The sequence below is a fragment of the Erpetoichthys calabaricus genome, chromosome 1 (assembly GCF_900747795.2).
Source record: "Erpetoichthys calabaricus chromosome 1, fErpCal1.3, whole genome shotgun sequence".
Taxonomy (NCBI): Eukaryota; Metazoa; Chordata; class Cladistia; order Polypteriformes; family Polypteridae; genus Erpetoichthys; species Erpetoichthys calabaricus.
The window spans coordinates 189,610,653-189,624,386 of NC_041394.2; the positions used below are offsets into that span (position 1 = coordinate 189,610,653).

The 13,734-nt window shown below is 38.1% G+C and overlaps 1 protein-coding gene across 2 annotated transcripts in view; it reads right to left on the reverse strand.

Moving 5' to 3' along the window:
• The window catches only part of hipk2 (homeodomain interacting protein kinase 2), a 378,384-nt gene that overhangs the window by 122,456 nt on the left and 242,194 nt on the right, over nt 1-13,734 (reverse strand). For both annotated transcript variants that reach the window (XM_028810445.2, XM_028810440.2), the window contains exon 3: nt 2,808-2,931. In XM_028810445.2, coding sequence (XP_028666278.1) covers nt 2,808-2,931 — 124 coding nt within the window. The remainder of the gene's footprint in view (nt 1-2,807; nt 2,932-13,734) is intronic.

Genomic DNA, 13,734 nt, shown 5'->3' on the forward strand with positions numbered 1-13,734 from the left:
GGACAAGCTCAGTTATATGACACACTCTGGACCCCCTGGAGGTCATAGCAAAGGAGTGAATTAAAACAAACCTGAGTGCCATTATGAATAATGCTGCACATCTTCTGTCTGACACACTGACACTGAGGACTATCAGCCAATGAATTATTCAACAGATGTGTGTCAGAAATCGCTACTTGGGCTCCTTTATACCAACAGCAATATGCCTGCATAATAACTTACTGTGACTGTGACTTCCAAGTCAGAAATTTTCTTTCTTTTTAATTTTCTTGCTTTATAGTTATTTTGGTGTGTGTTTAAATCAAAGTGTATTATTATTTATTTAAAGATCTTTTGTAAAAAGCCTGATTTCCCCTGGGGACAAATAAAGTTCTATCTCTCTGTCTATCTATGTAGAGTATGTACTGTATGTATGTATTTTATGTATAATTCAAAATGCACCTAATCCATCCATCCATCCATTATCCAACCTGCTATATCCTAACACAGGGTCACAGGGGTCTGATGGAGCCAATCTCAGCCAACACAGGGTGCAAGGCAGGAACAAACCCCGGGCAGGGCATCAGCCCACTGCAGGACACACACACACACACCCAGCACGCACTAGGGACAATTTAGGATCACCACTACACCTAACCTGCATGTCTTTGGACTATGGAAGGAAACTGGAGCACCCGGAGGAAACCCATGCAGAAATGGGGAGAACAAGCAAACTGAAGCGAACCCAGGTCTCCTTACTGCGAAGCAGCAGCGCTACCACTGCGCCACCGTTCTGCCTCACCTAATCCAATTAAATGTAATTACAATTTACCCTTACATGGATCACTTCCCCTTATATGCATTACATAACATTCTCAAAACTGTCCATTAAGCAGCTCACTCCCAATTCAGAATCACCAGTTAATCTAACCTACACATCTTTAGGGTTGCAAGAAGGAAAATCATACATATACAAGGAGAACAAAGATTTGAAGTCCAGATATTGGATCTATAAGACAGCAGTGACAGCCATCATACTATTGCAATCTTTGAAATACAGCATATAGTAGCTACACACAAAAAAAAAATTCAACAAATACACAAAAAGCTCAAACATCATGAAACATACATGAAGAATTAGATGTGACATGGAGCAATTTATCTACGTTTTTAAATTAATAGATAAATCAATGTTTCATATAGTGCCCAGAGCACACCATTACAAAATGAACAGTCGCTTTCTAAAGCACAGAGTCTAGTTGAAAGTAACCAGATAACAAACTGCATAACCAGATACTCTAACTATTCGAGAAATTTCAAGAAAATAAACACTGGCTAGAGCTTACAAAAGATTCCAATTGCTGCTGTTTCTTTTCTCTGACACAAATGTCATGCAAACTGACTAGAGGCTCAGAACATACTGCACGTGGCACATAGAAAGAATCTCCATTTCAGTTCATCTTCAGCGCCACTAATTCACTTGAACCTGCACTTACACTTCGGAAACTATGCGACTATATTCTCTTTAGCGGGGCTAGATGCTGGCTTTTTATTCCAAAGAACTACTTAATTAAATGCTACTACTTAATTATGCAGTTTGCAGAACAGATATTAGCACATCTCTGTCCTACACTTTTTTCTTGGCCATTTCCAAAAATACAAAAGAAACAGTTACTTTATAATAAATCATACAGATACAGGTGGGAGCAAATCAAATGGTAGCTGTTGGCTCCCTTGCTATTCAGGTCTCATTGATAACTGGTGGCTGGTTAAGAACAAAGTAAGAATGAAATCTCTGATGGCAGGGATTCTAAATGTTAACAAATGAGTAAATTAAAATAAAGCCTAACAATAATCTAATTAAGAAACTGGCACAAATGAAAGCATGTGACTTTCCAGGACCTGAGCATGACACCCATGTACTTCGTTTGACTTGGAAATACTCAGAAATACAAGATGTGTACTACCAAATATGTTCTTTCTTTGTTTCGTACTGTTATTCATCCATATATGTACAGTGTTTGTGCTCCTACAGGAGCATTAAGTTTACTTTTATAAGCTGGTGCTCCCAGCGATGCATTCATCTATTTTAATATCACGATGCAGTATTCTTTCCCAGGTTATAAACACAGGCGATGGAGTTTGCTCTTGCTGACATTCTTGGAATTGTGCACACTATCAGTTTACATGCACATCTGTGCATACAATTGCTTTTTTATATGGGTTTCAGTGAATGCGGCAGCCAACAATACCTTCATTTAAACCACTATTTTGTTACACAGTATAGTTTTAAATCGTCTTTATATCTGGATATTAAAAATAAAAGCTGCAGTATATACATCAGATTTCAGAATGTCATGACACTGCTTTTAAGATGGGAATCAAAGGTGGTACCTGAATATTTGAATATGCCAGACCCTAAAATGCAATAGGGCAACCAAAAGACTAAAGAGTGGCTGCAAGGAGAAGGACTGAGTAGACTTCCGGATTATTAGCCAATATAAAATTTATAGAATTGTGGTTCCCTTACTACTCAACACTCTTCTATAATCTCTAGCAGGACAAGCATATGTTGTCAATGGAGAAACATAAAGAAACAGTAAATCAGTCTCACTTGTTTCAGTATTTCACTTAGTTTGGCTGTCAGAATTATATTTGTTTTTGAAATACATTCTGAACTCATCTTCAAGCTTATTTATCAATGAGACAAAATATTTTCAATTCATCTGAGAACAAAATTCAGCTCAGGTACAAATACCCATAAGTATTGCTTTAGGCAGAAAGAGCAGCAAACAAAATTGATCAAAATATTTCTTTTTCTAGCTTACTTGATCATATTCCGACGCCCCAGGGTACAGTGGCCATCCTAAGAACAACTCTGCAATCACACATCCCAGCGACCACATGTCAATTGCTTCGCAGAAGGGTAAACCAAGGATGATTTCTGGAGCTCTGCAAAAGATAAAAAGAAAGAAGGATTCATTAGGATTTTCCAAAGGAATTGTGGAAGAGGTTATACTGTATATCAAAAGGGTATTCCGTCCTAGAGTACTCTCAGGTACATAATGGTGAACACACTGTGATTACTTTTTCTTTCTCTATGGTGTTTTTTTAACCTAACACTGTCAGAGTTTAGTCACCTTTACAGCTATAAAGTAAAGATGAGCAGTGATGAGAAGTGCATTATGTGTTTTTCTTAACCAATCCGTGTGCAGGCCTGGGTGTTTCCTTACAATGTTGTAAGTCATTCCTGAGAGACATTCCTGGGTGAGTTGCCAGTTCATCACAGACCATACTGTAACTAATTACCCTACTTCACATGTCCTAGTAAACTCCACATAGATGGTGACTGCTAGAACGTCTGCAGGTATCTGCAGGTTATAAGGCTTCCCAACAGCCACTTATACCAACAAACGGGTGCTGTTGTATTCAATGTATGATGTTGTATTCATTGGACGTTTTTGGTGTGCTTTTGGTGCTGTATTACTGTCATGAGTCTGTGGCAGACTATATACAACTTGAGCGTGAAGTTGAACTCGAACAAGCATGGGATGAATCCTCGATACAAGGGGCTGTAACTCGTCAGTGCTATAAACTGTGCCACCACATCATCCTGCTTTTATGTTTCACTAGTGGCAAAATGGAATACTGCAACATGCCAGGCTGTCTTAATCTGCACTTTTTAAAGGGTATATCATGCATTTGACCAATATCATTACCCACGGTGACTTACATGATCACGATACAATATAACTGTAATACACTTTATCTATTTATTCTTTTACAAATGGGGAAGGTTAAGCAATGTAATATAGGAAGTGGAGGCGAGGGCTGAACAGACATTCCTATGTTTTAACCTCAAAATCCCTAGTTCACTATGCCATAAAAATATTATCCAGTATTAAATAATTTCAAGAACAAAAATAGAAAGCATGTTCTCACACAGCAGGTTGTGTGGAAATGAAGTAGTCCATGCAGGGTTATAACAGAAACAGATGAGATATTGGATCATCTTAGGTATTAAGCTTGCACAAGAGCGAGATGCACTGGCTCTTATACTCTGCTTTGTTAGGTTTTTTTTACATTATTCAACTCATTTATTTAATCTGAAATCCATATCATCCTTTACTCAGTCATCTAACCTAAGAGCAATAAGCACAATTTAGGAACCAACTCTGGACAGGACACCAGTCCTTCACACTTCCTCACAGACCTACACTCATTCACATCTGGCCAGTTCAGCCAGCAGCATGCCTTTGTATGGTGGAAAGTACCTGGACTTCATTGAAATTGGCAGAACACGCAAACTCTACACCCCAGCTGAACCAAGGTGTTCTGAGGGAAAAACACTGTCTGCTTAAGCACAATCTGCAGCTTCGTGTTATGCTCTTAAACATGTTAAAGACTCTTCTTCATTGTGCATATGACATGCAACATTTCAGATTTTCAAAACGAACTAGCTCTTAAAAAAGCCTCTTTAGCTCCCCTTTAAATCTGTAAATAGTGCTTTGTTATTTACAGATGTCCCCTTTCTAGGTATTCTGAGAGATATTCAGTGGCATTCCCTGAATATCTAGACCCTGGGAAGGCTGGAAAAATAGAAATAGCCTTGTATGTTATTTTCAAGATAATCCAGTGGTCGAAGTGTGACAGGCAGCTCCACATTCTTGTGATAAATGTGCTGAAAATGTAAGCAATTTCAACATTGCCAGCAGGCCTTATAAAAAGAAAATCTGAAAAAAAAAAAACACACACACACACACAAGCATATGCCGCCCACTGGCAACCACCAGAAAAGCTGTCAGTAGTACCAATGCATTGTCATTAATAATATTATTTATAGTACATTACAGTAGAACAAAGGGGAAGGACTGATTAAAAAAAATAAAAAAGTCTCAGTTATTACTAAGATAGATAGATAGATAGATAGATAGATAGATAGATAGATAGATAGATAGATAGATAGATAGATAGATAGATAGATTATCAACTACATAAAGTCAATAAAACTGTCATCAGAGCTTCATTTCATTCAGTCTATTTTTCGAAATGCTTCTTTGTGCCTCATAGATTGTAAAGAGCTGTAGTGCGTCCATTCAAAATATTATTTCCCTGAATCAGCAAACAAACAACCCAACAGTTAAATCAGGAGAGGATAAGTATTAATGTAATGAATGTCATATCATCCCAAAAGCTAATTATGTTGTTTTTTTAGGTGTCTCCTCTAAGGTTTGATCATTTTTCAACATAGCTGTCACTGATTAAAGTTCCGGCTGCAGCTATTATCATGGTAATCCTATCTCTGAGCTGTGCTGAAATTACTCATTGTGGCAGACTACTGAAATGGAGCCCCACATGAAATATTTTAAGACTTTCTCTTGAAGCAACCAACAAACATGCATGCTGATAAGTCAGACTGGTGAAGGCCTCCTCCCTTCCACCTTCTGAACTTCACATAAAATATCACTGCGCCAAAACATGCTTGGCAATTGCATCTACATTAAAATAGATGCATTTCAGAAAGGCACCAAATTTGGCAGTAAAGTAACGTTAACCGAGAGGTTAAAAATAAAGTTTTTCCATAACATGTCCAGGGTGTGGATTCGTCACCTGTGCAGTCTTCTGGGCTTTTCATGGCCAGGAGACTACTAAACACTCTTAACATTACCTTTTGGACTCAGTTGCACTTCCTTCAATGAATCTCAATGCCATGTTTTTGATTTCAAGGAAAACTACTCTCTAGACTGGTTTGTTGTTGTGCTTACAATTAAGAGAACTACAAACAATTCAATCGTTTGCTCCAACATTTTCAAAATCTAACATATCTAAAAGATGATGGACCTTTGGATCAATTCATATTGGGTTGTGTGTTAATATACAGTATGCATGATATCCTCTCATGAATGAAACTCAGCTCATGGACATAAAGAAAACACAAGATCATCTGCCATAACACTTGATAAATGAGGGCAGAAAAGTGTAGAAGATTTTACTGAAAAAGCTTTGTGTGGCCTTTCACTCTTTCCAATTAGCACATACACTTTTTTGCATTGCAATTGTGAAATATTATTTTCCTATTTGATTTCTCTGTCCTGGGAAAATCGGAATTATGCCATCTGCCTTCCATCGCAGAGCAAACCCCTGTAGCAGATGCTGTAAAATGCCAAAATCATTACCTCTTCTTTTGTGTTAACCAAATCAATGTGTAGGAATTAGCCAGTACTGTCTGCTTGCCAGAACTCCATCATTCACAGTCTAGAGGTTTACAATTTACTTTTTAAAAAAAGAACAAAACTTTTATGGGATTCACACAACATTTTCCATAATTTGACCACTGCACATTTATGCTCTATAGCACAGATTTCAAAACAACAAAATCAACATTACTGCTCCCTGAACAAAGGTGACCGCTGTTAAGTGCAGGACACTCCATTGCTCAGATTATTTGAAAATTCTTAAAAATGTTTAACAAATATTACTCTTATCCACAACTTTCATTTCACATGCTAAAAACAGTCACAAGTGCCATACATGGAAACTGTGGGTCTAAGAAAATGTGTGACATGATGATGGACAGAATTCAGTTTAAACACTGAAAAATGCCTTCAAAGAAATGTTCATTGTCTACAAGTTCTATTTGAAACACTTCTCAAAAAAGGTAACTTTTACAGACTGTGCCAGAAACCTGATTAAGCAAATAGGAAGTAACCATAAACTGATTTTGTCCAAAACTCTAGTGTTTGCACTAAACGAGTAAGTCTCAATGCCATGTTGGAAATGGTCAATCTGTCTTCAAGGATACCTAACACGTGTTGAAAAACCTCATTAGAATACTCAGTTCAGTTCAAATTTATCAAGATATATATGGAGTACAGTGAAATTCACATTTTGTTCTATACAATGATTAATGAAAGTTTAAATATATATTAAAAACAGGAGAGGTTATGTCTACTTTTATAAAATGGAATTTCTAGGGTCTAAGTTAGATAGACAGATAGATAAAAAGGCACTATATCATAGATAGAATTCTAACAAACCACAACCACTCTGTAATCAGAACATAAGTTTAATATGTCACTGTGCTCCGTGCAAATACTTTAAATCTGTTTTTCTTTTCTTCTCACATGTACAGCTAACACAAAGCCAGATTTAGCACACAGGGGCTCATCATTTAGAACTGCTAGGCAAGCATTTTAAGACAAGTTAAGAACAACTGCAAGTGGGCAACGTGCACTATTTCTGTGGGTCAGAGTCAGCATGACATTGGATCTTACATAGCCAAACTCCGTCCCTACCTCTCCCTCTGTGATGCTGAAAAGCTGGTTCATGCCTTTGTCTCATCCAGACTGGACTATTGTAATGCACTCCTCATCGGGATACCCAACAAGAGCCTTCAAAAGCTACAACAAATTAAAAATAGTGCTGCAAGAATCCTGATGAGGGTGCAGAAATATGAACATATCTCACCAATCCTTCGGTCACTTCATTGGCTCCTTATCCATCTTCGTATCGAATACAAACTCTGTTTGTTTACTCACCAGTGTGTCCATGGAAATGCTCCACAATATCTTAAGGAACTCCTTACACTAAAATCCACTACAAGAAACCTCTGTTTTGCAAATACCTACCGCCTTCGCCCCCCTTTGACCAAACTTCATACAATGGGTGACTGAGCCTTTGCAGCCGCTGTTCCACGGCTCTGGAATGCCCTACCAGAGAGCCTAAGAACACAGCAGATTGTGGGCTGTTTAAAAAAACAGCTAAAGACTTTTCTATTTAGGAAAGCTTATTAACAAGAATGCTATAATTATTGTTATTTTATCTCTGTTTTTATCTTGCCTTGCCTTTGTTTAAGCTTTTTATGTTGCACTTTGAGATTTACTGCTAATGTAAAGTGCCCTATAAATAAAATGCATTATTATTATTATTATTATCTTCGTTTCCTTGTTTGGAATGGCATGATTTACCTAAGTGGGGGCCTGCACATGAAGAAAGAGTATAAAGCCTGGGAACATTGCCCGGAACACCTTTGAAGCCGACGGACAGATGGGAAGATAACGTCATCCAATCCTGAAAATCTTTCCAGCGCAGCAACAAAAATGGCAGACTGTATACATCGAGCTTTCAGTTCGGTAATAGTCTTGTCATGGCTTCCTTCGTCTGTTATGCTGCATAAATCGTCATTAAAGAAAGCTAAGTTATTTCTCCTATGTGATTTCTTACCACCGTATCACTAAGGGAGGGGTATTGCCTTTTAATAGCATATCTATATATTTTCGGGTTATGTAACATGCCACAATTACAAAATAACTTATTCCAACCAGGGAGCTAGCGCCCTCTCCTGGATAGACACTCAAACATATGTAAGAATTTCTGGCTTGGATTATAAGACAACAGCTGCTGTCTGATAACAGGCTTGTAGGTGACGGTGTAAAAAGGCGCTATATAAGCACCTGATTTGACACAGATTCACACTGGAGGCATGTAAAAATAAAAAGACTTTTATTTTTCTTCACCTGTGGGGCACATCTTCCCCGTAATCCCCACAGGCACAACACAGTCCCAAGTGTGCAAGCACCATCAAACACACCACACACTTTCTTCTCCTTCCTCTTCCACCACCACTCCTCCATGCTTTGTCCTCCTCCTCCTGACTCTGGCCGCAGAGTGGTGGTCGCTGGCTCCTTTTATTAGGCACCCGGAAGTGCTCCAGGTGCTTGATTGCCGACATCCGGCTGCATTTCCGGGTGTGGCAAAACTAGTGCCCAAAAGTGGCTAGCAGCTCCTGCTGCAGCACCCCCTGGCGGTGCCTGCAGAACCCAACAGGGCTGCAGCAAACTCCAACTCCCATGAAGCCCTGTGGGTGTCCGAGGCACCGCTGCAACCCAGGGAGGCTGCCATCTAGCGTCCAGGGGGAGATACTGGGTTTCCCATCCTTGCTCCTCCAGAACATTTGCTGACCGGGCATGGGCCGCAGCCACCTGCCACAATAGTAAAATGTAGTCAGACCTGCCCATTTGTGCCATGAAGTTTACATTTAAAAGGCATTAACTTTTGACAACAGCAGGTCTAGCTTATGTCCATAAATTGAACCTGCTGACTGAGGTTTATTCATTCCAATATTCCCCTGGTTGAAGTCATCAGCATTCTGCAGTCAGATTGATTTATCATTGGATTTAAAAAAGGTGACGCTTCACAATGAATTCCATGGGGCATGAGGATCTTAAGAAAGCATCCATATTAGTAGCAGTGTCTTACAGTAAGTGGCAGGTCTTATGTGTCTATGAAGTATTTTTGCCTGTTTTCATTTTAGTTCATGGGTACTGTAAAATGCCATTAAATACCTACAAAATATTCCCTTAGATGTCTGTTCTAGTTCATTTTATATTTGTACAGTATGGTGTCTTTCCCATTCATACACTCAAAGCACATTAACAAGGATTAAAAAGGAAGTTGCAGACAAAACACTTAGGGAAAGTGAGAGAGACTACCCACCTATAAGAAGTGTGGGTAAAAGACACAATGGGCAATGCAAGGAAAGAACATAAGACGTTTGGCAAATGCGAGGAGCTCATTAAATCCCTCAAGCTCATTAAGTTAGCTGATAGTTAAATTGTCTGAGTGTCTCATCCAGACACTTTGTAAAGGTTGTCAAGGTAAAGGACTGAATTGCTGTTCAGCTGCAAGAGCTTCTGTGAAGGAAACTCATGTTGAAGGACACAACTCAGGCAGTAGGTAGTGCCGTCTAGCACTGTCACGGTTTAGCAGGCACAATGGACTGTAACTTACACTCATGACTGTTCACTCTTCACCAGCGTCTCAATGCATGACACTAAATAAACCCCTTTGCCTAATACAGGTTGAACTGTACAAGTAGCAAAACAATCATACTATACAAGTGTAATACGTGCTGAATAAATACATGTAAGTGAACAGATGCAAAATTCATACAGATGGGAACCAAACAGAAGTAAACATTCTAAATATTCCACAAAAATGTCACATTAAATTCACTAATATCAACTAATAGTACACAGACCTTGTTTTAAGGATCACTATAAACAAATAATAGAAGTTTTAGCTCTAACCAGAAAAGCAAAGATGCATTTCTCAAGTTTTGATTAAAAGAGCCCACTTCACCTTTTAATTGTGTAACTAAGTCCTTTTATATTACCCTTGACTCTGTGATTTCCCTTTTTAAATTTTATACTGTGTGTGATTTTATTAAAATGTATTATAATTATACCAGTAGTTTTGTGCTAGCTTGAACAGCAAAAGTTGCTAAAGTGATAAACATCTGATTTCTTATTTTATTATTATTATTTTGGGTGGCCTTGCCACAATGTGGCTGAGGTTAATGTCCTGAGGGCTCTCTGTACAGAGTTTGGATATTCTCTCTGTGTCTGTGTGGGTTTGCACCAGTTTCCTCCCACAGTCCAAAGATGTGTTGGTTAGGTGGATTGCTCTGCATAAGCGGGTTCTGACAATAGGAGGATTCATTTTATTATTAATTTCCTAGTCCACAACCTCCAGCAGACTGGTTTCAAACTCACATCGGTCGCTATATGTGTGGAGTTTGCACATTCTCTGTGTGTTGGTGTGGATTTTGCTCAGGGAAGTGCACTTTTCCTCCTACATCCCAGTATTGTGAGTTTTAAGTTCCTTGCCAGTGTGAGTAAGAGTGTAGTTTGGCAAACCATCGAGGGCTGCTTCCTGCTTTGAGTCTGATTAAGCTGGGGAGGCTGTGGCCCCCTATAAAGCTAAATTCGAAAAGTGGGCCAGTGACTGCTTGAAAGTATGGAACATATTAAAAGCAGTATCTCAGTGAAAATATGGTCACCTCAAGGCCAACTTCAAAAAGGAAAGCCTTGGATTTAACAAACAATATTAGGTGGCTAAAAATGAAGCTCTCAGCATGCTGTTAGCCATATGGTAGTCTGTGAGGTCAAGGCAGCTTCTAAGGGATATTAAAAAGCTAGATACACGTGATATCTTAAAAGATACCAGAAACAAGTGCCTTTTTTTTAAATATTCAGCCATCTTTTGTTTTAATTAAAATGAGAACAACCTCTATTTGATCTCTCTTAATAAGGATTTTAAACAGAAGTGCAGACACAGGGTTACTGCTTTGATCTTACAAAAAGATTTCCATTAGGATGTCAATTAATTCTCTTCAGGAGGGATGAAGGTAAGTGCAAAGATAATTATAGATTTATCCTTTCCTTTTTCATATGCTGAATCCGTTTTTAAAACGGACGAATTACAGTAGCAGGGGGAAAGGGGATAAAAGGTGACCTTTCCCACTACCCAGCACTGAGTGAATCTTTTTTTTTTTTTTAGCTGTTACTGAATGGACAGAGGTCTGTCATGGAGAGAGCAGAGAGATTACTGCTCTGCGTTAGTTTGTAAATGATGGCTGTTATATTGAATGAGGTTCATGTTAATGGCTAAATTTAATGCCATCACAGAATAGTGAATAATGGACACCTACGGTGACAGCGCTTAACTCCATGAGATGTGACTGACTGCCATTCATCTTAACTTATACCTAAACTACAGCTGGAAGATGGAGCTTTTTGAAATGTTGGCTTGCACTGCATATGTAAGCACGATGGGGTGATGGCTGTTCCTCCAAAATCCCAAATGTGTAGAGATTGTGTTAAATGGTGACCATAAACTGTGGGAGTTTGCGTGAGGGACTCTTTGGATGGACTTCCACTCTGATCAGGGAGGGTTACTGCTTTGTCTTTAATGCTGCCAGGTTTGGCTTCGGCCCTCCACGACCCTGAATAAAACCGGTTTGAGAAAGTTATGCAATGTTACACACCAGTCATCAACAATTATATAATCTGAATTTTAAGCAAATGTTTTGTGTGAGTGATGAACTCATTAGATCCTTTAACAAGGTGTAGAAAGTAAGGGAGGAAGAGGGTTTGCCATTTGCAGACAGCTTATGATTACACAAGGATACCTTTCTTAATGTAAACATAAAAACCCTAAAAATCAATCATGAAATGTTTCTGTTATTTATTTTTGAAAATCACATATAGTAAATTCTTTAAGGCAAGGGGTCACAATCACGGACATGAACAACTTCAAACAATTTCATTGCAGGACTAAACTTGCCTTTGGTGCATTGATTGACCGGCTTAACGGACAATATAGGATATCTGTCTTTATCTAAGAATATTGTTACATTATTTTGTGTTTATTTAGAAAACATCTATATGTAAGGTGATAAACAAACTGTACCAGACAAGACCTTAACAGGAAGTTTAATTTGGATGGAAATGAAAAATTGTATACTGTGATTGCATGTTAAGGATAAGTTTGGTATTTTTCAAGTCAAAGTTATTTCTTCACAGCCATGACATATATTAATTTTTCATGTGAAATTGTGTTCTAAAGTGAAGCATATTTTACAAATAAAAAAAAAATACCTAGACACTGCTCTCACATTTTAAAATGCAAGGGAAGGGTCCAAGCCTTAAAACTTACTGAATATGTCACCTTGGAAGGAGTAAAGGTTTCGATTTAAGGAAATGTTCCTTCTGTGTAAACTGGAAGTAATACATTTTATGACAGATTCTGGGTGCTATGTTGTTGAGGTAAGAATACATTTAATGTCTGTTCGCAGCAGGTGTCATAGGTGGAGTTTTGACATTTCACTCAGGGCACACATGATGAATGGAAGCTTATTTCCACCACTAAACACATTCTATTGTTTTTTTCCAATAACGTTTGCCTTGTTTCATAATAATTACTGCCTTAATTTGCAAAGATATTACCTGCTGCTGTGGGTATTATTATGCATGTGCGTGTTTCAGTAGGCTAGTGACAGCTGGTGACAGACAGGGGTTTAGTGTGCATGTATCGTGCAGTAAGGTGACAAGAACTGAACAGAAGAAATAGCCAAACATTTTGTTTTGATCAGGCTGAAGTTTGCTAAGTTTAGTACAGATGTGTTAACATGGGCAGAGTGGTAGCGCAGAGCTGTTTTTCCCACCTCACAGTATCAGGGTCCATACGTTCTCCATATGAATTTATGTATGAATTGGTATCAATGAGTGTGTTTAACTGTGTATTGGAACATTAGAACAATTTAAGTGAGAACAGGCCATTCAGCGCTACAAAGCTCGCCATTCCTATCCACTTAATTCTTCTAAAAAAACATCAAGTCGAGTTTTAAAAGTCCCTTACTGCTTACCACACTACTTGGTAACTAAGTGTCTATGGTTCTTTGAGTGAAGAATTTACCCTGAACAAGTTTCCAACTATGTCCTTGTGTTCTTGATGAAGTCATTTTAAAATAACAGTCTCGATCCACAGTAGTAATTCCCTTCATAATTTTAAACACTTCAATTGCCTGAAGATTGCCTGTTTTAGATAGATAGATAGATAGATAGATAGATAGATAGATAGATAGATAGATAGATAGATAGATAGATAGATAGATAGATAGATAGATAGATAGATAGATAGATAGATAGATAGATAGATAGATAGATAGATAGATAGATAGATACTTTATTAATCCCAAGGGGAAATTCACATTTTAATTCACATTCACACGGTTTTAATACTGAATACTTGAAACATGTCAGTTACCAAGAAAGTTGAGTCCTTTGTGTGCTGTGAAATAAATTACACACATGTCCCCTTTTTTGGGGTATACTGCTTGTTATGTAATGAAGTGTGAAGACTATGATTGATAAGAATGAAAAGTGTGACATTTTTCCAGTGATTATTGTTGAA